Below are 26,408 nucleotides of genomic sequence, written 5' to 3' on the forward strand. Positions count from 1 at the left end.
AGAAATAGATATTTTTCTGGAACTCTCTTGCTTTTTCCATGATCCAGCGGATGTTGGCAATTTGATCTCTGGTTCCTCTGCCTTTTCTAAAACCAGCTTGAACATCAGGAAGTTCACGGTTCATGTATTGCTGAAGCCTGGCTTGGAGAATTTTGAGCGTTACTTTACTAGTATGTGAGATGAGTGCAATTGTGCGGTAGTTGAGCATTCCTTGGCATTGCCTTTCTTGGGGATTGGAATGAAAACTGACCTTTTCCAGTCCTGTGGCCACTGCTGGCTTTTCCAAATTGGCTGGCATTTTGAGTGCAGCACTTTCACAGCATCATCTTTCAGGATTTGAAATAGCTCAACTGGAATTCCATCACCTCCACTAGCTTTGTTCATAGTGATACTTTCTAAGGCCCACTTGACTTCACATTCCAGGATGTCTGGCTCTATCTAGGTCAGTGATCATACCATCGTGATTATCTGGGTCGTGAAGAATTTTTTGTACAGTTCTTCTGTGTATTCTTGCCACCTCTTCTTAATATCTTCTGCTTCTGTTAGGTCCATATCATTTCTTTTTTTTTTTTTTTTGTTAGGTCCATATCATTTCTGTCCTTTATCGAGCCCATCTTTGCATGAAATGTTCCCTTGGTATCTCTAATTTTGAAGAGATCTCTAGTCTTTCCCATTCTGTTGTTTTCCTCTATTTCTTTGCATTGATCGCTGAGGAAGGCTTTCTTATCTCTCCTTGCTATTCTTTGGAAGTCTGCATTCAGATGCTTATATCTTTCCTTTTCTCCTTTGCTTTCCGCTTCTCTTCTTTTCACAGCTATTTGTAAGCCCTCCTCAGACAGCCATTTTACTTTTTTGCATTTTTTTTCCATGGGGATGGTCTTGATCCCTGTCTCTTGTACAATGTCATGAACCTCCATCCATAGTTCATCAGGCACTCTATCTATCAGATCTAGGCCCTTAAATTTATTTCTCAGTTCCACTGTATAATCATAAGGGATTTGATTTAGGTCATAGCTGAATGGTCTAGTGACTTTCCCTACTTTCTTCAATTTAATTCTGAGTTTGGTAATAAGGAGTTCATGATCTGAGCCACAGTCAGCTCCCGGTCTTGTTTTTGTTGACTGTATAGAGCTTCTCCATCTTCAGCTGCAAAGAATATAATCAATCTGATTTTGCTGTTGACCATCTGGTGATGTCCATGTATAGAGTCTTCTCTTGTGTTGTTGGAAGAGGGTGTTTGTTATGACTAGTGCATTTTCTTGGCAAAACTCTATTAGTCTTTGCCCTGCTTCATTCTGTATTCCAAGGCCAAATTTGCCTGTTACTCCAGGTGTTTCTTGACTTCCTACTTTTGCATTTCAGTCCCCTATAATGAAAAGGACATCTTTTTTGGGTGTTAGTTCTAAAAGGTCTTGTAGGTCTTCATAGGACTGTTCAACTTCAGCTTCTTCAGCGTTACTGGTTGGGGCATAGACTTGGATTACTGTGATATTGAATGGTTTGACTTGGAAACGAACAGAGACCATTCTGACATTTTTGAGATTGCACCCAATTACTGCGTTTCGGACACTTTTATTGACCATGATGGCTACTCCATTTCTTCTGAGGGATTCCTACCCACAGTAATAGATATAATGGTCATCTGAGTTAAATTCACCCATTCCAGTCCATTTTAGTTTGCTGATTCCTAGAATGTCGACATTCACTCTTGCCATCTCTTGTTAGGAAGAAGTATAAAATCCTTGGGTTTCCCTGGTGGCTCAGCAGTAAAGAATCTGCCTGCCAATGTAGGAGACCTGGGTTTGATCCATGAGTCAGGAACATCTTCTGGAGAGGGGAATGGCAACCCACTCCAGTATTCTTGCCTGAGAAATTCCATGGACAGAGGAGCCTGGCAGGCTACAGTCCAAGGGGTCACAAAATAGTTGGACAAGAATTAGCAACAACATAAAATCCTTGTTACAAACCTAGACAGATATTTTATCTATTTAAGTTGTTGTTCAGTTGCTAAGTTGTGTCTGACTCTTTGTGACCTTATGGACTGCAGGCTCCCCTGTCCTTCTCTATCTCCCAGAGTTTGCTCAGATTTATATCCATTGAGTCAGTGATGCTATCTAATCATCACATCCTCTGCCACCCACTCCTCCTATTGCCTTCACTCTTTCCCTAGCATCAAGGTCTTTTCCAATGAGCTGGTCTTCAGATCAGGTGGCCAAAGTATTAAAACTTCAGTTTCACCATCAGTACTTCCAGTAAATATTCAGGGTTGATTTCCTTTAGGATTAACTGATTTGGTCTTATTGCAGTCCAAGGGACTTGCAAGAGTCTTCTCCAGCACCGCAGTTCGAAAGCATCTTTGGTGCTTAACTTTCTTTATGATCCAACTCTCACATCCAAGAGGTTGGGGCTTCCCTGATAGCTCAGTTGGTAAAGAATCCACCCGCAATGCAGGAGATCCCGGTTTGATTCCTGGGTTAGGAAGATCCACTGGAGAAGAGTTAGGCTACCCACTCCAGTGTTCTTGGGCTTTCCTTGTGGCTCAGCTGGTAAAGAATCTGCCTGCAATGCAGAAGACCTGGGTTTGATCCCTGGAATGGGATGATCCCTCAGAGAAAGGAAAGGCTACCCACTCCAGTATTCTGGCCTGGAGAATTCCATGGACTGTGTAGTCCATGAGGTCACAGAGTCAGGCACCACGGAGTGAGTTTCATTTTCACTCACATCCGAACATGACTACCATTGCTTTGACTATATGGACTTTTGTCGGCAAAGCGATGTCTCTGCTTTTAATATGCTGTCTAGCTTTGTCGTAGCTTTCCTTTCAAGGAGCAAGCGTTTTTTTTAATTTCATGGCTGCAGTCACCATCTGCAGTGATTTTGGAGCCCAAGGAAGTAAAATCTGTCACTGCTTCCACTTTCCCCCCTTCTATTTGCCTTAAAGTGATGAGACCAGATGCTGTAATCTTAGTTTTTTGAATGTGGAGTTTTAAACTAGCATTTTCACCCTGGTCAAGAGGCTTTTTAGTTCCTCTTCACTTTCTGCTATTATGTAGAAGAATCGCAGAAAGCAGAACAAAGGAGGAGGATTAGTCAAGTTACAAAAGAAAGGGAGAAAAAGGCTTGACTGGGAGTCTCTGCATGCCAACCTAGTGGAGTTGGACTTAATTGTACCAGCGTATTGGAACTTGTGAGAATTACTTTTTTTTAAGTAATATGTTCAAAGCACAATTTTTTCTAAACCTAGATTATTCTGACAGTGCTGTGCAGGATGAGTTTGAGTTAGGCAACTAATAAAGATGTTCTATGAAAGGCAATATGAAAATAAAGGTCCCTAGACTCAAATGGTGAATAGGTGGAAGGAAAGAAATGTTATGCAGATCCATCTCAGATGTACATGTTACATCTGAGATTTTAATTTCTCTTCAACTACAAGATCATTTATCCAGTATAAAGCCAATATGGATGCAGCAAAATAAAAGAATGTAATATTGATACATACTACAACATGAGTGAATCTCAAAAGCATCAAGCTCAAGTGAAAGAAGCCAGATGCAAAAGTCCACATACTGAATGATTTCATTTCTATAAAATATCCAGAAAAGGAAACTGTTGTTGACAGAAAGTGTATTAATGGTCGCCTGGGAGAGTGGATAGGAATGGGAGTGGCAGCAAATGGTCACAAAGGAGGTGATGAAAATGATTTAAAACTGAGTTGTATTGATGACTGCACAACTCTAAATTTACTAAAACCTCTGAATTGAACACCTTATGGCAGATGAATTTTATGGTATTGCATGCAAATGGCACTTCAATAAAGGTATTAAGAAAAAAATCAAAAGTGATTGTTAAAGCATGAGCTTGAAGTTAAAATCATTTGGGTCTGAGTCTTGGCTCTACCAGTTGTTACCTGTATTTATTTTGGACGAAAACACAAATCCACTTCTCAATAGCTTCATCTGTCAGAGGTTACAAAAACCTGTGCCATTACTGTCTTTTAAGGGTTTATGACTAAGTTTATCTTAAATTTAGTCCTGGGCATAATAAGCTCACATGGTAGACTCTAAATTTATAATTATCAAATGAAGAATATTATACTGTTCACTTAAAATTATTTGATCTCAAAGATGCATTTTTTATAAAATGTATAATCTTATTGATAATGTTTGTGATTTGTAAGTTATAGAAAATGTGGTAACAGATCCAATTATGAGAATCTATTCCTTCAGTTTTAATTTTATGTTTTAAAGTTTCAGTGTAGTTAGTTTGGACATTCAGTTTAAATGTATATCTTTTTAATTTAAAAGATGATCTTGCATTTGCTATTATAATCACTTATATTGTAACTAATTGTGTTTTGGTATGGTAGATCAGGTTATGATTGAATTTTACAAACATTTTCAACTTAATTTCTATAACTCCATGTGGATGGTGAAATGATTTAACTGAGATGTTGACATAGAAAATTTTCACCTTTATTGACAAAAAGTGTGATTAGAAGTTGAATGATATACCACTTTGCTCAAGGCTTTAATAAGTTTTATACAGACTAAGTAATAGTAGAGTATAACTTAAAGCCAGGCCACATCAGTGGATGCATTGAAGCACTACAAGAAAAACAAGCAAGCAGCCCAAATATAAGGATGAATTGCATTCCCAAAGTTTATAAATTGGTTTGCTCAAAGATTTGATCGCATTTTCCTGGAGAAACATTGAAAACAAGGACTTTAAAGCTACTTGGTTTCCAGGCCAGCTCTCTAAAGCTCCTTTAGCTCATGGTGTTAAAGATGTATATTATTAATAGTAGCATTTCAAGTTCTACCAAGTTGAGCTTTTTAGTGATTTTGTAAGACAATGTATTTCAAATTCTTACCCAAAGAAAACTGGAATTCCAATGCTTTCCTATATGCATGAATGTAGGGTTATAGACGGTTAGGTAAAATGGTTCCTCAGTTCAATTCAGTCGCCCAGTCGTGTCCAACTCTTTGCGACCCCATGAATCGCAGCACGCCAGGCCTCCCTGTCCATCACCAACTCCTGGAGTTCACTGAGACTCACGTCCATTGAGTCAGTGATGCCATCCAACCATCTCATCCTCTGTCGTCCCCTTCTCCTCCTGCCCCAATCCCTCCAAGCATCAGCGTCTTTTCCAATGAGTCAACTCTTTGCATGAGGTGGCCAAAGTACTGGAGTTTCAGCTTTAGCATCATTCCTTCCAAAGAAATCCCAGGGCTGATCTCCTTCAGAATGGACTGGTTGGATCTCCTTGCAGTCCAAGGGACTCTCAGGAGTCTTCTCCAACACCACAGTTCAAAACCATCAATTCTTCGATGCTCAGCTTTCTGGGCACTATTAAATTATCGTTTTCATAAATGAGGGGTCTACCTAGGTTTGCTGTGTAAGGTGAATTTCTCTGAGTTGAAATACACTCTTATGATATATTTCACAGGCTGTTCCCATACTTATTCATGATAGTCTTCTAATATGTCTCTCCTGTATTTTAAATACAATTATTGCATTTTCTTAATATTTCTAACAAATTCTTTCTCATTTATTCATTTTATTTTACTTCCTTCCTTTCATATTTCTTTGTTCATTTTTGTGAATACTATTCTCTGATTTTTTTTTCAGTCCATTCTAAAGTATTGATTTCATCTGGAGTAAATATATGCATTGGTGCTTATTCTTTCTATTTGATTTCCAGTGTTTTAGAATTTTGGTTTATAGCCTCATTTCTAGAGGACTTTTATTCTCTTGTTTTTTTTTTTTTTTTTAGTGTATTTTATTTTCCTCTCTCTCTCTCTCTGTATATATATGGAGCTAATATTCCCTATTAGTTTTACTGTTGTCTCTGTCTACCTTTTGCAAGGTTCTCAGTCCAGAATGAAGTCTGAACTATACTGATCAGATCAGATCAGATCAGTCGCTCAGTCGTGTCCGACTTTTTGTGACCCCATAGAAAGCAAGCTTGTGCCTTGGTTTATTTACAAGTTAAAATTGTTCTAGGCTAGGTATCTTCCATTGATGTTAAACTCAGGGGCTGAACTCTGAAGCCCTGCAATCTGCTTAAAGATCTGTTGCTTAAAAGGCCTGTAACTTTACCTCCACTGAGCACTTTGTCTTTCTGTCCCATTTTGATCCTCAAAGATGTTTATTTTGTTTTTGAGCTTGTCTAAACCTTTTAGAATTTCTTTTATAAAAATATGTCATTATTGATATCTATTTGGAAGAAATAACTCTGTCCAAAGTCTAAACTTTGCCATCTTGACTAGGTGTCAACTTATCCAAAACCTCTAGGATTTGTTAGTTTGTCACAAAATGAAAGTAGCTATCTGAAATTTTTAGTAGCAAAGAGGTAGGCAACTAGTAGCTTCTTTTGTATCCATTCATCATATTCTCTGCTTTTGTGGCATGAGTTTTAGGTCATAAATTCATCTACATTTTAGATTTATTTCTCAGAAAATTTGCTATTTCAAGAAATTATGTTACCTTTTCTGTAAAATTTATCACATTGGTTAATCATGTAATTTCTCAGTGATAGTGTTCAATGCACAGATACCACATTTTCCCCCATCATCTGTACCATCCTTATTTGAAAAAACTTCCATTATCACAAATCTTTTGATGTGGACATTTTCCCTTGAGTATAGATACATTTTCTAGAATTCTTAATATATTTCATCCCAGAATTAACTAGAAATGCATCAACTGGGATTTCTCTCTTTTGTTTATTTAAATAGGAAAAATTCAGAAACTTACAGAGTAACCAGAGTGTAGAATCCTTGTATATTTTTATGAGTTTTTTTTTTTTCCCCTGATCTGCTACATGCCTTCATCCATACCTAGTTATCCAGGAGTTGTTAGAGTGACTCATCATTATAGGGTCATTCAGATGTCATGGAGGAAGAAAACTTTCCCTTACCCTTCTAGATTCTTCTGGCTGGCCTATGAATTAAATTGACATGAGCCAGATTAATGGGAGAAAGTAAAAATTAATTTTGTAATTACAGGAATCCCAGACATGAGAGGGTCAGAGATAGGAAAGGAAAATGAGGTACATATGCCATCCTGAGTTAAGGAGGAGGATAGGAGTCTGGAGCTTTCAAGGACAAGAAGGTCATTCACAGGATGATAAGAAGAGCACATGAGTGGTAATTAGATGTTTGCCCTGCCATAGAGATGGGGCCCACTTAGATAAAATCTATCTCTGGTAATAACTTTTTTTCTGGGAAAATCCCCAATTTAAATTCTTCTAGTTAAGAGAGAGAAAAAGGTTTCTCTTGAACCCTCAGGGTCTGGATAACCTTTACCTCAAAATAATCCTCCCACAAAAGTGATACATTTTGCAGATGCTCATTCTGAACCCTTATGCTGTGCTGTGTTTAGTCGCTCAGTCCTGTCCCACTCTTTGGGACCCCATGGACCATAGCCAGCCAGGCTCCTCTGTCCATGGGATTCTCCAGGCAAGAATATTGTAGTGAGCTGCCATACCCTCCTCCAGGGGATCTCCCTGACTCAGGGATCAAACCCAGGTTTCATGCATTGCTGCTGCTGCTGCTGCTGCTGCTGAGTCACTTCAGTCATGTCCGACTCTGTGTGACCCCATAGACGGCAGCCCACCAGGCACCCCCGTCTTTGGGATTCTCCAGGCAAGAACACTGGAGTAGGTTGCCATTTACTTCTCCAATGCATGAAAGTGAAAAATGAAAGTGAAGTTGCTTAATTGTGTCCGACTCAGAGACCCCATGGACTGCAGCCTACCAGGCTCCTCCATCCATGGGATTTTCCAGGCAAGAGGCGGATTCTTTATTTCTGAGCCACCAGGGAAGCCCAACAATACAAATTACTAAAGTTTCTTTTCTTATGGAATCTATTTTACATGCACAGTTCCTCATTTTTTACAAAACTTATAAAATTGTGAAATGAAAATGATAAGCCTAGGAAAGAATTGAAGGAAAAAAAAGGATAAGCAAATACCATAGTTCCTGTGATTGGAATGCATAAAGTAGAATGTAGCTTACCAGTGATCAGGCAGACTGTAGAGCATGGGTTGATCTGCTGAGTTAGCTGTTAACAGGAGTAAAAACAGAGTTTTAACTAAAAAAAAAGTAAAATTATTAAAATGTGATTTATATTATATTTAATATGTTTAGATTATAATTGTATTCTATACCAATTCTTTAAATTTATGTTATGATTACAATTATATACTAATTATTTAACTAATTATATAACTAATTATTTAAAATTTGTTTTGTGTATTTTTAAATAAATTGCATGTTAAATAATATGTTACCTTTTACTTCATGTTTGAATTTCACATTGAATAATAGTTATTTTAAAAAGTGTTTAAAAGATAATCAGGTGATTATCTTTTACTATCAGTAGATAGCAAGACTATCTACTATGTGATTTTGAGACTCTTTTCTAATAAGAATGTATATTAAGACTTCGGTCTCACTATTCAACTCAAAACAAATGAAAATCATAAGAATTTTAGACAGAAAATAAAATACAATAGTTATGCTAAGGCAAAAAAAAAAAAAAAGATAATCAGGTGTTTGACAGGCCTATCTTAGTTACAAGATTTGTCATTTGAAGCATTTAAATTAGTTTTGTCTTCTTCAGTTCTTAACTGGTCTTTGCTAGATTTTTATTAGTTAATGACACTGGGTCTGACTCAGATAGTTCTGATATCCCTGTCTGGATTTAGTATAATACTCCATTTTAAATAATATTTGCTATTTACTTTACAATCGGATTGTATTATTTGATAATCAGTCAGAGCCTGACTAAAGGATATTAGAAATGGAGAAGTGTTTGGGTTCTAATTTTCTAAGTGATCAGCTCATCGGTAAATATTTTCATATAATGATGATTTCCTTATACATTTCAATGAATATGGTGTTTCATAAAAGGAATGTTTAGCTAATCTGGACCCTTTGTATATCTTAGAAATAATAAATAAGACTATTTCATTTAAAAAAAATTAAGTTGATAATATCATCTGAAGAAAAAAACAGAAAAAAAAGACAAGAATCCTGACTTGGCTATTTACCAAACAGGTAACTTTGAACAAGTCACTTTACTTCTCTGTCCCTCATTTTCCTTTGTTTAAGGGGAAGGGGTCAGATTAGATCATTTCTAAATTCTTCTTGCTCTAATGAAACTAAGTATTTAAAATATGTTTTCTCACTTAGTATTTAAATATTTGTATTCAGTATTATTGTGCAAAAGCATAAGAGTGAGCATTTGAACATGATTTTAAGCATCAGTTTTACCAAATATATTTCTAGTTGTTATAGGTTGGGCAGGTCAGATTCTTTTATAACAAACTCAGTGGGGGATCCAATATGTTTTCAGGAAAAAGTTTTATCAGAACATGTTGTTAGTGCATTTCTACCTTCAAAGATAGGGTGTAAAAACAACCTTCTTTAACAGTTTTGTCTTTCTGACTCAGACAGAAAAGGAAAAGGCACAAGCTGAACACAGTAGGATGAAGAAAAAAATAAATGGACTTTTATTAATAAAGATGTTAGATTTATACCTTCACAACTATTACATTTCTTTTCCTTCCAAACTTTTGGGTTTCTTCTTTTTCTTTCTTTTTATTTTTGTTTTCTTTTTTCTATGTACACTGGGTTGTTAAGGGTTTGAATTTTGTGCTGTTGACTTCAGTTTTACTTGTCATTTATTCTGAGTTCTTACTGCTTGTAGAAGAATAATTTTTGCCCGCTGGCCATCTGGGATTCTACTTGCAGACTTTCTGACTCAGTAGCTTTTCCCCAAATCTGTGTACTTCAGACAAAGAGCTCAGCTCTCTATGCCTCTTTCTTCTCCCCACCTGCTGTTCAGAGCATTCACATGTAGATGTACCACCACCATTCCACTCCCCTGCTTCACAAAGTTCAGAGGTTGGAATGGACCATTGTCCTCGAGTGCCACCCTCTTGCTGTCCTGATTGCAAACCACACCTCCTGTCTTGCCTCAACCTGAACTTCAGAGAGTAAGACTAAATGTGGTGTGATCTTGGGGAAAATACCAGCACCTTCTTATGCTTGCAAAGCCTGGACAGCACAGTTTGAGAAATTACTGCCAAGCAATCAGAGAGCATTCTATAAATAACATGTGAACTAATAACTTAAAATTTGTATTTAGCCCTCACCTTGCAGTGACTTAGACTGAATGAAATACTTCTGTATTTGATTACTTGTTCTAGACTTTTTATTATAACAAGATGGGTAAATGTTTCTAAACACTCCTGTTGTAATGATGTTTACATATGCTTTATCATTCTAAATATTTATATTTTTATACAACATCATTCAGTCATGATTTACTGTTACTGTAGGTTACTGTTAATAGAATTCTTGTCTGAGGAATATATTTTATATAGGTAACATATAAATATAAAGAAGTTTAAGAAATACCTTTACCTTTACTACACATTACTAAATATTGTATATGCCCAATTTATGATATATTAAAGCTCAGGAATTACTGTTATAGGTATTCATTGTCATTCTATGTTACTTATGCCCCCCAAATTGGTAAATATTATTTTTTAAGTCCTTTGGTGACATGACTTTAAAAATATACTATTTCTTTGAAGATTTTAAAATGTTAAAACAATGATGACAAGCTAGAATTATAATATTTAATCATTTTAGTACATTCAGATATAGCAATGGTTTATATATCGTCCAATGGACTTATTTTCAAATGGAAATCAACTTTTTTGTATGCTAAATAAATTTGGAGCATTTATGATTTAAAAATACTATAAAGTATCCAGTTGCTCTTGAGACTTAAGGTGATCATATTTAGGGACAGACATTTAGGATTTTTGTTTACAGCGGGCCTGGTGTGGCAGCATGGATCACAAAATATTGCCAGAAACATTGCTATGATTTTGACTGTCGCAGTAACTGAGGAAGTCTAGATGTTGTGATCAGAGAAGATTATAGCTTTGGGGAAGTAGAAGTGTACACAAGGACAGAACCCTGTCTTCAACCTACTTCATTACCCCTAATTCAAAAGAAACCATGGCTATAGTTTGTGAATAGGTGACTTCCTTGCTTTATACCCATTCAGGGGTCATAAGTGTTCTTTGAATAAATTTGAAACTCAACAGAGCTTGCAGGGCTTCAGTGTAATCTGGCTCCTGTCCTGTTGGGCTCATTCTACATTCCCATATTCTACTCTGGAGCCAAACTAAAACCTTCACAGGGCATACTCCCTGCACACCTCATTCCTCTTTCAGCCATTGCTCTAGGGGGTTTCTCATTCTCTTCCTTTGGCCTGAAATACCTGGCCTCCCACTTTCCTTCAGATCATTTCTCCTTAACCTTTCATGTCTCAGTTTGGTGTCGCTTCTGCTGAGACTCCTACTGGTATTCTTCAGGCTGAGGTGTCTTTTTCAGCCCTTTATAGTTTCCTATATTTTTTCCTTATTCTTCCCTTATCCAAGCCACGTGGTTATTGCTTGGCACGTGTCTCTCTCCCCTCTGCGGGTAAAGAATGTGAGCTGCATCCGTGGAGATGCTAGGTCTCGCTCTGTATTCGGTAGATAATGCCTCACACCAAGTTCTATAGAGTAGGCATTCAGCAAGGACCTCTTGAGTTACTGCTGAATGAAAGAAAACCAGGGATAAGCCCAAAAGATGGAATCTGGAGTGGTACCCTTCAGGAACATGAAGTAGCATCTCAATTAGGGGAGATGATACTGAATAGTTTTAAGATTCTTGATACATATTACCACAATGTTTTTGAAAAAGGTTAAAGACATCTAGATCTTATCAAAGTTCAGCTTGAAATGAGCACTCAACAGTTTGGGGTACTCTACTTTCTGTTTGTTACAAATTTGTGAAAACTTTAATTGAAGGGATTGAAACCAGTATAGTGTATGAAATTTGACACTTACTTGCTTTTTATTGAGACAAGTTGTTTAAAAAGTATTTCCCTCTGTGATATTTTTATCTTCTTTTATCATTTTTTCTCCTGAGATGAATATTTTATTAATTAATTTTTGTGAGTTTTGTATATATCTATAATATTAACCTTGATTGTTTATGTTGAGTTGGTTTTCTTAGCTTTAAAGTTTAATTCGATTAATGTACTTTTGGGGGGGAAGCATATATTAAAAACCTTTAGAATGCCATATTTATTATTAACATTTTCTTTGGCAATCTATATTGCTTTTTTAAAAGAGCTCTTGTTTACTATAGTAAAATATACATTTTTGTAGGAGTTTTTAAAACAGGAGACATAAGAAATCTCTGCAATTTTTTAAATCAAATTGTACTTTTCAGATATAGATATTTTCTGTCAACAATATATGTGAATTTCTTGCTGTGACATTTTACATTTTACAACAAACTTTTTAATATCTATGTAATGTTTTAATGTGTGCATATACCATCATGTTTTAGCCAAATCTCTATTATGGGATGTTTAAGTTATTTTCAGCTTATTGATATAGAAAATTCTACAATGAACATTTTTTTATATAATTTTGTACATCTTTATGCTTTTCCCCTTAGGATAAATTATTTGTGAAAGAAATTCTGTGTATAATAGTTTAAGGTTGTTGATAGATTTTGCTGTCTTCCATGAAAGAGATACCAGTTTACATACATCATATAGTGTGTGACAGTCCCCTTTTTTTGTTCCATTTTTGAAGCTGAATATTTTAACTTTTAGTACTCTTTACAAACCCCTTTTCTATTTGTGGGCAAATAGCCTGCACATCAGTACTGATTAATTCTCTAAAAATAGTGGATAAAATATTTTACAATTAATCCTTAAAAATAATACATAGCTCAGTTAAAATGAAATTTAAGGAAACTTTTCAAGGTAAAAAAACAAGGTGAAATCACAAATCTAGACAGATAGAGGGAAAGCTGAAAGACATCTGCTAATTTCTGGGGTCTCTCAGCTTGGATTTTAACCACTCTATAGGTAATTAAGAGCTTCTCTGGTGGCTCAGACAGTAAAGCATCTGCCTACAATGTGGGAGACCCGGGTTCAATCCCTGGGTTGGGAAGATCTCCTGGAGAAGGAAATGGCAACCCACTCCAGTATTCTTGCCTGGAAAATCCCATGGATGGAGGAACCTGGTAGGCTACAGTCCATGGGGTCGCAAAGAGTCGGACACGACTGAGTGACTTGAACTCACACATAGGTAATTAAAGGGAGTGTCCAGGTCCAGTATATTGATAGGAATTTGGGTTGGAGACCTTTGCACAAGTTCATTTTTCTCTTAGAGGTGTATGTGCAGTAAAAAAAATATATATATATTCCACAAAAGAAGACAATATATTTCTTTGTTGGGTTTAGCCAAGATGGATGGGGGAAAGCAGTTTTGCCTGAGAATTGCTAACCATAACCTGAACTTCACACAGGTTCAGGGTTAGGATTCACATTGCAAGGAGTGAAAAAAGTCTTAAGCTGACATTTTTATTTAAATAGGGGCCTGCTGGCGGTACCTCTGAGTATCTGGCAGTCAAAAACACAACTCCTCTCTAGAAGAATGCATCTTTTACCCATGTCTCAAAGGATTATCACTGATAATGTTTCAAACATACACATACTTAGAAACATACACATACTTACAAAACACATAAGGAAATAGGAAAGCATGAACAAAATAAGAGTCATATTCAACAAAGATCTTAAAAATTGTAATTACAGATACAGCATGCAAAGAAAATAAGTATGTTTTAAAAAATAAAGAGTTTAGAAACATAAGGAAGAACTAACAAACTATAAAATGATGAATTTGTCAAATAGAACTTGTAGAAATGAAAAAGGTAAAAATCAAAATTAGAAACTCAATGGGTAAATTAAATGGCACAGTAGAGACAGGTGAGAAGAAAACTAGCTTATCAGAAGGGAAGTTCTTAAGTCACTGCCAGCATGTGGCAGAGAGACAAAGAGACAAAAAACATGAAAGGGGATTGAGTGACAAATATTAATAACTAATCAGAGTTTCATAAGGGACAGAGAGAGAAAATATTCAAAAAGACAAATCTGAGAACTTCACAAGATTAACGAAAGATAGGAATATTCAGATACAGTGTAAGACTGGGGCAAAATATCCACACCAGAAGAATCTCAGTGATTCTGTGTTTCCACACAGAATATTAAAGACAATAAGATCTGAAAAGCAGAGAGAGAAAGGCCAGATGGAGCGACAGACTACATCAGTTGCCTATGTGACATCTCAACAGCATCAAAGCAAGCCAGAAGACTGCGGAGTAACGCCTTAAAATGCTATGAGAAAATAAGTTTAAATAGTATACTCCGTGAAACTATCTCCTGAGAAAAACATTATTTCACCGAGAGCATCAACAAATTCAAAGTTGATTCCCTGAAAAGAAAAATTAAAATGGACAAACTTTTAGCAAGAAAGAAACAAAAGCAAAAAAAAATAACATCAGAAATTAAAAGGGACCCATAGTTATAGGTGTTTTGGAACGTTTAAAAATTGTAAGTGAAAAATATAAACATCATTTTGAACAGTTATAAAACTGTCAAAGGAAATTAAGCACTGTCTGAATAAGTGGGAGATATAATTTGGAGTTTGAAAGAATAGAAGACCATAGGAAGAACAGGATAGAAGAAACTACCCAATCAGCTCTTAAAGTCTTTTTGTAAAGCTATTATACAGTGGAGTATTGTGCAGTCATGGATAAATTGCTTAATGTCCCAGGAAATAGAGATCAGTGGGAAAAAGACACATTCATAAATAACATTGAAATAATTGGATGTCAAAATTTTAAAAAACATGAAAATCATTTCCAATTGCAAATCAAACACAAATATGAAAGAAGAAAGTATTAAAGAATTTAAAAGTTCTGTGCAACTTTAAATTTGGGGAAAAATAGGTAAATAATTTTATATTCTCTGGATAGGGAAAGTTTTCATTTTTCTTTTTAAAGAATACCCCCAAATATAATTTTTAAATAAATATTTCACAAATTTGATAGTATTAAAATAAGAATTCAATATGCATCTGAAAACATTATTAAAAGTAATGAAATGATAAGCCACAAATAGAGAAAAGGGGCTATGGTTTTTCCAGTGGTCATGTATGGATGTGAGAGTTGGACTATGAAGAAAGCTGAGCACCAAAGAATTGATGCTTTTGAACTATGGTGTTGGAGAAGACTCTTGAGTCCCTTGGACTGCAAGGAGATCCAACCAGTCCATCCTAAAGGAGATCAGTCCCGGATGTTCATTGGAAGGATAGATGTTGAGGCTGAAGTTCCAATACTTTGGCCACCAGATGCAAAGAGCTGACTCACTTGAAAAGACCCTGATGCTGGGAAACATTGAGGGCAAGAGGAAAAGGGGACGACAGAGGATGAGATGGTTGGATGGCATCACCGACTCAATGGTCATGGGTTTGGGTGGACTCCAGGAGTTGGTGATGGACAGGGAGGCCTGGTGTGCTGTGGTTCATGGGGTCACAAAGAGTGGGACATGACTGAACAGACTGACTGACTGATTTGGACCAAATAACCAACAGATTACTACCAGAATGAATATATAAACCTGAAAGTCAATAAAAGACAAAAGAACGTTTATAGAAGTCATAGGTAGACACTTTGTAGAACAAATGTGAAAGGCCAATGAAATATTGTAATGATAGTTAATGGTAATAATTAAAAAATAAAAATTAAAACTAGAAGAAATAACAACTTATATCCCCATATTGACAAAAATGAGATCCTGTGTTAGTAAGGATGTAGAACATGGAAGAACAACCCACTCCAGTACTCTTGCCTGGAAAATCCCATGGATGGAGGAGCCTGGTGGGCTGCAGTCCATGGGGTCATTGAGGGTCGGACACGACTGAGCAACTTCACTTTCACTTTTCCCTTTCATGTATTGGAGAAGGAAATGGCAACCCACTCCAGTGTTCTTGCCTGGAGAATCCCAGGGATGGGGGAGCCTGGTGGGCTGCTGTCTATGGGGTCACACAGAGTCGGACACAACTGAAGCGAAGCAGCAGCAGCAGTACAGTTGAATGAAAGTATAACAGTTATTTAGTTTTAAGTCCTTACTGTTTAAAATAATGTATAAGGAAGAATTTGCAAGGTAAAAAGGACTTAGTGACTATTTCAACTAATAATAAGTTGATAGTGTATTGTCATGAATGACAAGTCACTGACTCTGTATGACCCCATATACTGTATCCCGCCAGGCTCCTCTATCCATGGGATTCTCCAGGCAAGAATACTGGAGTGGGTTGCCATTTCCTTCTCCAGGGGATCCTGCTGACCCAGGATCAAATCCAAGCCTCCTGTCTTCTGCATTGCAGGCAGATTCTTTACCCACTGAGCCATCAGGGAAGGTTGCTTCTAGTTTGGGGCAATTATGAATAATGATGCTGATTAGGTTTGTCCATGTTTGTTGGTATAAGACATTAATAATCTTAAAAACTAAATGCATGGTTTATACATTATTTGTATGTATTAAACATTACAAAATAAAATAATGTAAGACTTTTTGCTAAATTAATAGGTAGTGAATGATATTTTTATTCTAATTTTACTTTTTGATTACCATTGGTGGTAAGCATTTTTTATATTTTAATTTGAATGTTATTATTTGTCAATTGATATTGATGTTATGTGCCCATTTTTCAATCTGTATACTATTCTTTTGCATTTGCAAAGAAAAAAAGTGCTATTTAAGTTTGTCCCCATTTTGGTTTTTTAAAAAATTTTAATGGTTTTTAAAATATCATTTTTTTATATTTTTAAATTAAATATATAGTCACAAAAAAATTTCAAAAAACTAAACCAGAAAAACAAACAAAACCCCTAAAGTATAAATAAACATCATTTTAACCCCCTTTTCCCAATTAACTGTTGTCAACATTTTGGTAACTATCCCTGTTCCTTGTGACTGTATACACATATATGTTTATATTAATATATACATATATTTATATATTTATGTATTATAGCAATCTTTAAAACTATCTATATAGCTGTACACACATGGTTTAACAAAAAGGATTTTTTTATGCCTAACAGAATACATTTTCCCCAATAAATTTATTTGTACACCATCATTTAAAAATATTTGATTTCTTTGTTCATGGTTTATTCAACAAACATTTATCAAGCCCTTAATAATTGTGTATAGTGGCATTATTTTATTGGCATTGAGAACAAAGGGATGCACAAAGCTCCTGCAGGGGTGGAAACTGAATGATATTTGGGAAAATATACAGTAAACAAGTATTTCATATAAGGCAATAATTAGTACTATGAAGGAAAAAATGCAAGGAAGAGGATAGAGAAACGGGGTACTCAAGGAAGACCTCTTAAATAAGCTGGAACAAAACTGAATTGTGGGAGCCCACTGTGCTAGTATTTAGGGCAAAATCATCTCAGAGAAAATACAAGTGCAAGTCCACAAAGCAAATCTTTAAAATTAAAAAAAAAAAAATTGATACTAGTTAACATTTTAGATTACTTATAATTATTAAATATTATAAACAAATTTGGAGAAGCCATTTTTCTTAAAAGACTTCCTCAGTTCTTGCAAGTGTCCTAACTTTTCTGCTCCTTAATTTTCATACCCACTTTTCCCCTCTTGTATGTTTTCATGGTTATAGTGATAAGAAGATACATAAATGTATCTGAAAGGAAGTTAATCTGATGCCATCTAACTCTTTAGGCTTAATTCATATTTCTTCAGGGGAAAAAATAAGTTTCAGAGAAACAAAAGTTTGCAAAATAATTAGAATATAGAATGTTAATTTGGAGAGGAATATTTATAGCTAAGACAAAAACTGTAATGACTTGCCTTTAATTGTACTGCTACTTAATAATTTCTTTTTATGCCATTTTAATATCATGGAAACTTTAATAAAATCACTTAAAAAATAAGAACTTTGACATACATTTTAAAAATCTCCCTCAGGTTGCTGATGCCAAGTCTTTCTCGGGACCTTTTAATGTCTTGCTTGTGAAGACAAAATGGAGTAACATTGGCTTTCATATACTTCTTTTTGATCTGGAAAGCCTTCTTGAACTTTTGCTGCCGACTCCAATCCGTGATGTTGACCCTTCCAATTCATTCTACTGCAGTGAGATTCTGAGAAGAGCCAAAAGTACAGTAGAGAAGACAACACTGACACTGAAAAGAAATAAAACTGTCTGTGGTCCTCTCTCTACGGAGGTACATGCCAAGCCTGTTGGTGAAAGCCCAGCCCAAGGAGATAACACCATCAAATTATCAGAAGAAAATGATGGCGTTAAAAAGCAGAAGAAAATAAAGAGCTTCAAAAAGATGCACCCTAAGCAATCAAGAAAAGTCGATGCCAACCTCACAATAGACACAGCTAAATTGCTCCTATCTTGCCTTCTGCCATGGGGAGTGGATAAAGAATTAGATAATCTCTGCATTAAGCATCTCAATATTTTAAAGCTTCAGGGTCCTGTTTCTTTAGGACTTGCTGCAAATGAAGATCACTTTTCATTGATGCTGCCAGGTTGGGATTTATATAATACTGAAATGAAAAAAGACTATTCAAAAGTGAATTTATTTTCTAGAAAAGTTTTGGACTTGTCAGATAAATACACTTCCACTTTTCCAAATCACTCTGGGATGCCAAAAGGACTGGAAAATAATTCTGATTCTTTGCAAGAGTCAAACACTATAGTTTATTTATTGAGCAAACTATTTTTAGTTAACAAGTTAGTTAACATGCCCTTAGAACTGGCATATGGAATGGACAGGTAAGACATACCTAGAGATTTTGACTTTTCTTATTTAGGATATTAAAAAATTATTATTATTTGTTAAATTTAGCTCTCTAGCCTCCCTTGTTTCTCCTTTTCTTTCTTCCTTCTTTCCTATAAGGAAGGAAGGAAAGAAGGAAAGAAAGAGTAAATAAGCAACATCTTCTTTAGCTCAAAACACATTTAAGAAAATCTTCCATTTAATTCTTTGAGATTGGAAAAATATTTGGACAATAAATCTGTATATTTTAAAATTGATTCATCCAGCAAATATCCACTGGTCTCATAATATGTTCCAGAAAATTCACAGTACTGGATGCTGAATGGTTCAACAGATAGGTAGATAGATAAACAGATTCACACACATTTGAAATCCATTATACTTGCTGTGAATTAACTATGAACAAAAAGCATTAAAGTAAATGCCTCTGATGATATATTTTATATATCATTAGGAAAGGAAAAATTTGAAAAATTCATACCTCAAATCCCACCATTTAATTTGTACTCTGGCATATTAATATAGAAGGGGTTACCATCAATTCATTTATAGAAAGTATGGTTTAGTAACAATAGCTATTATTTTGGGGGTGTTTAATATCTACTAGTCACCATGTAAGCCACATGATTTCATTCCATGTGCACAGCAAAGCTAGGGTATAGGTGCAAGTACTTTGCTTAATGTATAGATCGGATATTGAGACTTATGAAGAGAAAGTACCAACCCCAAGATTAATTCAGAGCCTTGCAAGCTGATTTGAGGCCGGGTGTCAGTCTAATTCCAGAGCCTGATTGCTAACCTTGACCCTGTATTTACCTTCTCCCATGCTAAAATTCAATATAGTTTTTCATAGTCTGATGTTAGAAGATTTTATTTGATTCACCAAGTGCTTAATGAATATGTCCTTAGCACTAGCTTACAGAGGAAACATAAATAAATTTTTTATTTGGGTAGGAACTCTTTCAAATGATGAAATAATGCATATGAAGTAAGTAGAAAACACTTAAAAGAACAAGGAGAAACATTTGTAGTATAGGTAAGTATTGTAGATGATCAGAGGAAAGAGAATAATTAGTGTGAGATGAAACCATCTGAAAGCCTTTGGAGAAGATGTACTGTTTGAACTGCTCATTACATGGTAGTAAACGGTCCTTGACATTTCTCTTCTTTGGTAAGAGCTCAGTTCAACAAATCTGTGCCAGGTACTATATAATAGACTTCCTACCTTCAGTGAACCTACAGTCTGGTAGCAAGTCCATATGGATTACATAGATTCAGTGTTAAGCTTCCTTCCATTTCAATGCTTCTATGCTATAGGGTTTTTCCATTTTCTGTTTGGTGGCCATAATAATGAGAAAGCAGAGACTGGTAAATTTCCATGATTCCTATACTTAAATTTCCTCTATTTTTTTCTTTTGTTCATTATAATATATTTATACATAATATATAACTTCATGTTTATAACATATATATATATAATATGTGTATTTTAATTTCAGTTAGGCTTCTTTCACTTTTATTTCTATTAATAAGAAAATTAAATAACACCTAATGTATGATAAAAAAATTATAGTCAGCCGATTCTAAAGACCTGAGAACAAATCCCAGTTTTGTGGTTAAAGTAGTGTGGCTTTGGACTGGTCACTTAGCCCCTTTGGGCTTTGCTTTCCTCATTTACAAAATGAAGTGAATAGAATAGGTGATGGTTAAGATTTCTTCCGGAGAAGGCAATGGCACCCCACTCCAGTACTCTTGCCTGGAAAATCCCATGGATGGAGGAGCCTGGTAGGCTGCAGTCCATGGGGTCGCTAGGAGTCGGACACGACTGAGTAACTTCACTTTCACTTTCATGCATTGGAGAAGGAAATGGCAACCCACTCTGGTGTTCTTACCTGGAGAATCCCAGGGACCAGGGAGCCTGGTGGGCTGCCGTCTCTGGGGTCACACAGAGTTGGACACGACTGAAGCGACTTAGCAGCAGCAACAGCAAGATTTCTTCAGTTCTAAAAACAAATTCTATTTGTTAGCCTAATCATGACCAGACAGAGCAGATGAGGGACTTAGTTACTATCACCAGAGGTTTTCATTCTGAGCTTGTTCCTGATGCTGAATACAGGATGTGGAGGATGTGTCTGGAGCCCTTCAGGGGAGATTAAGGGCTTTCAGCATGCTATCCATTAAAAGGCCTTAAAATCATTGCCACATGTTAGTTAATTCTTTACAAAATTCTTCATTAAAATAAATTATTGAATGAAGGTGTCAGGATTAGAGACTGCTTCCCTAAATAAGCCACATCAGATTTGATCTGCTTTTGGGAACTATGTGTCATATTTAAGGAAATCAAAATACTGTGTATTGAATTTTTCACAGTAAATCTTTCCAATAAATGTGGCCATTTTGCTCACATTTCACTGTGGTCAGGAAGGTGAAGAAATCTTTGCATGCTTAACAACTGAGTGCATGATTTAACTAAATTTTAAGCAAAGAGCTATTTGCCTTTAAGAATATCCATGGATAGTATCTGAAATTTTCCCCCATTGAATCACTGGACTAGGATAAAGACTGCCTTCATCAAGTCCTGATGGTATCTGGGGATAATTCTTTGGCAGATATGAACATATTAGGATTCAAAAATTTATTGCATTAGCCAAAATCACATGACTTAAAGTAGCAATGGCTTTCCAGTAAAAGTGGATCACAAAATAATTCTGAATAAACCAAGATTCACAATTCAATTGAGATTAGGCTTTTAGGTAAGTCAAAGTGGGGAAATAAGATTCACCAAAGAGAATAATGTCAAATACATTGCTAAAAATAATGTGTTCAATTCCCAAATTTGTTAAAGTGGTCATGCAGTCAGTCATATCTTCAATTTGTTTCTCAAAATATGTTTATACATATTTAACAATATCTTTAAAATTTTTCCTCAACAGTGCTTTCAAAATCGAGTCTGTGCATAATAAGATGAAAAGTCCTGGAAATGATATTCTGAATATTTCAAGCTTCTACAGTTATTTACGAAATGGTAAAGTAGTTACAGATATAGTCGAATTTTTTTTCTATGAAATAAAAGTGCCATAACTGGATAGTATCCTACAGTTTAGAATGAGAAGGGTGCATGTTTACTACTTGATTTAGTCTATGTTTCACATGGTTATAGTTTTATATTCTGTCTATATATATGAAATTTCATTATTAGAACAAGTATCTTATAAGATGTAATGTAATGGATTTTTCAAATGATCTGTGAAATGCCTAAAATTCTGAAGCTTTTCAGCAAGAAAACACTTAATATTAAATAAAGGTCCCATATGATTTATAAGAAAGCTTCCTATACCAATATCCTTATTACCATATAAGTATTATATTAAGTAGTTTTACAGCTTTACAGTTTTACAGCTATTTCAGAAGTTTGTCTTTGAATTTTCCTGGGTAACAATCTTGGTGTTAAGATTTTATTTTGATGCCAAATGGCTAATTTATCTCCCAAACGTCCTCATCCAATTTTTTGACATCTCAAGTGAAGTGGCTCAGTTGTGTCCGACTCTTTGCGACCCCATGGACTGTAGCCTGCCAGGCTCCTCTGTCCATGGGATTTTCCAGGCAAGAATATTGGAGTGGGTTGCCATTTCCTTCTCCAGGGGATCTTCCCAACCCAGGGATCAAACCCAGGTCTCCCGCATTGTAGGCAGATGCTTTTACCGTCTGAGCTACCAGGGAAGTCTCCTTTGACATCTCAGTTCAGTTCAGTTAAGTTAAATTGCTCAGTCGTGTCCGACTCTTTGCGACCCCATGAGTTGCAGCACGCCAGGCCTCCCTGTCCATCACCAACTCCCGGAGTTCACCCAGACTCACGTCCATCGAGTCAGTGATGCCATCCAGTCATCTCATCCTCTGTCGTCCCCTTCTCCTCTTGCCCCCAATCCCTCCCAGCATCAGAGTCTTTTCCAATGAGTCAACTCTTCGCATGAGGTAGCCAAAGTACTGGAGTTTCAGCTTTAGCATCATTCCTTCCAAAGAAATCCCAGGGCTGATCTCCTTTAGAATGGACTGGTTGGATCTCCTTGCAGTCCAAGGGACTCTCAAGAGTCTTCTCTAGCACCACAGTTCAAAAGCATCAATTCTATCTTTCCAGTTATTCAGGCCAAGAACTTTAATGCCATTTTGACTTTCTCCTTTTCCTCATACTCCACATCCAAACTTTTAGTAATCATTTTGTTTCTATCTTCAGAATATATCCCAGATTCTGACTGCTTCTCTCTATTATTCTGCCAAATGCCTGGTGTGAGATTTCATCCCCTCTTGCCTGGATACAGAAGGCTTCTAACTACCCTCTGCTGTTCTTGACTCCTGCACTCTATTCCCAACCAAATATCCAGAATGGTCTATTTGAAACTAAGTCAGAACCTCATGTGTGTTAGTTGCTCAGTCATGTGTGACTCTTTGTGACCCCATGGACTGAGCCTGCCAGGTTCCTCTGTCCATTGGATTCTCCAGACAAGAATACTGGAATGGGTAGTCATTCCTTTTTCCAGGAGATCTTCCAGAACCAGGAATCAAACCCAGGTCTATCTGCACTGCAGGTGGATTCTTCACTGTCTGAGCCACTAGGGAAGCCCTCATGCTACTACTTAACACTTTTCAGTGGCTTCTGTTTCACTCTGAATAAAAGCTACAGTCCTTACGATAGCTCATGAGGCCCTGTATAACCTGGCTGCTCTACCTATGTCTTCACACACGCCTCCATCTGACCTCATCTCTTTGTATTCATCCCTAGCTTCACTACTTCCAGCAAGGCTGCCTTTTTAACTCTTTCCAGAACATGTCAGGCAGGGTTTAAGGTCTTTGCACTGAGTGTCCCCTCCTCCTGGAAGACCCTTTCTCCAGATTCCGTATAAGTCAACCTGCTGTTCCCCACCTCTATTCTCTATCCTTCAATTCATCCTCAAATGCCATCTTATCAATGCAGGAACCCTCCATTCTCCCTAGCATACTCTACCCCTTTCCCTGTTTGACCATAATCCTTTTCAACATCTGACATGCTGTATATAATTTTTTCATTTGCCACCTACCTCCTGCCACTCAAATGTAGGCTCCAGGGAGGTTATTAAATAATTTTTTTTTGATCAGCTTTATTCACTGCTGTGCTGCCAGTTCCCAGAACAATGCTTGGAAGGAATTAAGCAAATACTTTTGGATTGAGGATGAATAAAAAATAGAACAAAGGTTTTGGAGATAAACCACTGAGGTTCTAGATCCAGTTCTGCCACTTACTACTTATGTAGCTTTAAGTGTATCTTCTACTCCTTTAAAAGCCATAGTTACTGAATTTGGAAAATAAGAATAAGATTCCAGATTTGATGTGCTTTTTACTTCTAAAGTTGTGTAGCATATGATTAATACATTGGGATGGCCTGAATAACAGTTGCACAGTGGCTCTCTCAGGGCTTTTGAATAGAATATTCATTCAGAATATTTTAAAATGAGAGTTTATTAATAGTCTCCAATTATTAAGTCGCTAGTATGTCCAAGGAGAAGGCAATGGCACCCCACTCCAGTACTCTTGCCTGGAAAATCCCATGGATGGAGGAGCCTGGTGGGCGGCAGTCCATGGGGTTGCTGAGAGTTGGACACGACTGAGCGACTTCACTTTGACTTTTCACTTTCATGCATTGGAGAAGGAAATGGCAGCCCACTCCAATGTTCTTGCCTGGAGAATCCAGGCAAGAGAATCCAGGATGGGGGAGCCTGGTGGGCTGCCATCTATGGGGTCACACAGAGTCGGACACTACTGCAGTGACTTAGCAGCAGTATGTCCAAAGAATTAAGTCCACAAACTTTACATGTATTATGTCAACTAATATAGAAATAACACTGCACAATAGGAGGATCTATCTCTGTTTAATCCTTAGGGAAATTGGGGATCAGAGAAGTTAGATGACTCATGCATAGTCAACCAGCTAACAAGCTGAAGGACTAGGATTCCAGTCCATCTCCATCTAATTCCAACTTCCTTGCTCTTTCTATGTCAGGCCATTTCTCACATTTATGATTATAAGTTATGTTTCCTCTATAGGACCTAGTCTGGATTGCCTGCCTTTGCCTGAAGTAGTAGTCATTATTAGGGTTATTTACTCTAATTTTTATTTTTTATAACGCTGGGAAAGAGATTATAATTTAAGGTATAATATAAGTGGTTTCTGGGCTTCCTTGGTGGCTCAGTGGTAAACAACTCATCTGCCAATGCAAGAGATGTGGGTTCAATCCCTGGGTTGGGAAGATCCTCTGGAGAAGGAAATGGCAACCCACTCCAGTATTCTTTCCTGGAGAATCCCATGGACATGTGAGGCTACAGTCCATAGGGTCGCAAAAGAATCAGACATGGCTTAGCAACAAAATAAAAACAGTAAGTGGCTTCTGCTGAGACCCAGGTATTTGCTAACCAGAACCAAGGAGGCCTCAGCTTTTCCTATGATTGTCCCAACCAAAGCAGCCTGAGCAACTAGGGTTATTAGCAAACAATCTCCCTGATGTTGAGAGGTGGCATTTATAGCATTTAAAATTAAGTTAGGTACAGAGGAAACATGGTTTTATGTTTTAATAATTGGCAGATGGAAGGTTAAAGAAAGGAGAGATTCACTTTATGCTATTAATTCTATAAAGTCCAAGCCTAAGGAATAAAATAGTACTCTGAGGTGCTCATTCTGAAGGACTGAGCCACTTCCATCATCAGAAATGATAGCTAAGTAATATTGGTAAGCCTGAGATGTTTTCTTTTTATCTTTCCCCTGAAGTTATAATTAATTCTTTAACTCATTGACATTGCCAAGAAAAGTTGGCTCTCATTTCCATCTCATATTAAAGTTTTAACATCACATTAAAGTGCACTATGAAGTACCCTATGATGCCAGTAAGTAGTTACAGTTGAGACCAATACTTAGCTTTGATGGTGCAATCACAAGGTCAACCAAATGAAAGAGGGAGAAAGGAAATAGATAAAAAGAAAATGCTCCTTTACCTGCTCTGCTCATGAAGAAATGAAAGATAACAACTTCAAACTCATAGTGCTCTGTCATGCTCACATGTTTTATATACTGTTCTTGGCCATTTCCAATTTATATCATAGGTTCCATAGGAAAAAATGATATTAATAATGAGTCAGAAGTTTCTTATCTATTTCTTTTATGTCCCCAGTTTATATCAATACCTTCTATTAATCTCCCTTGCCCACTAATGTGAGATATGCACACACACACATACATGTCTATTAATATATAAAATGGTAATTCAATGAAAAGCATCTTAGACTAAAACTAATTTAGTTGATCCAGGGTTTCAAACATACATTAATACATTAATTTAAATAGACAATTATAGCAATTTTCCCTCCAGTGCAGGATTGCATCACTCTTCCTTATCTCACTCCTGGATCTGGCACCTAGATAATATACTTTAACCATCAGAAAGCCTTAATTCATTGATTTTTTCATTTGGATGATAATATGTCCATTTTCAATTAATGAAAAGGCACTTATTAAGTGCTTTTTTGTGTAGGGAACTGTTGGACACTCTGTGGATCAATTTAAATAAACTAAGCCATAGCTCACCCTTAAAATTTCACGCTGAACATTAGGGCAAATAGATAG

The 26,408-nt window shown here is 36.3% G+C and overlaps 1 protein-coding gene across 1 annotated transcript in view; it reads left to right on the forward strand.

The window, feature by feature from the left end:
* The window catches only part of WDR72 (WD repeat domain 72), a 225,819-nt gene that overhangs the window by 115,042 nt on the left and 84,369 nt on the right, over positions 1-26,408 (forward strand). The window contains exons 15-16 of the mRNA XM_027553965.1: positions 17,941-18,758; positions 21,696-21,787. Of these exons, the coding sequence (XP_027409766.1) occupies positions 17,941-18,758; positions 21,696-21,787 (910 nt within the window). The remainder of the gene's footprint in view (positions 1-17,940; positions 18,759-21,695; positions 21,788-26,408) is intronic.

This window comes from Bos indicus x Bos taurus, chromosome 10 (genome assembly GCF_003369695.1).
Source record: "Bos indicus x Bos taurus breed Angus x Brahman F1 hybrid chromosome 10, Bos_hybrid_MaternalHap_v2.0, whole genome shotgun sequence".
Classification (NCBI taxonomy): domain Eukaryota; kingdom Metazoa; phylum Chordata; class Mammalia; order Artiodactyla; family Bovidae; genus Bos; species Bos indicus x Bos taurus.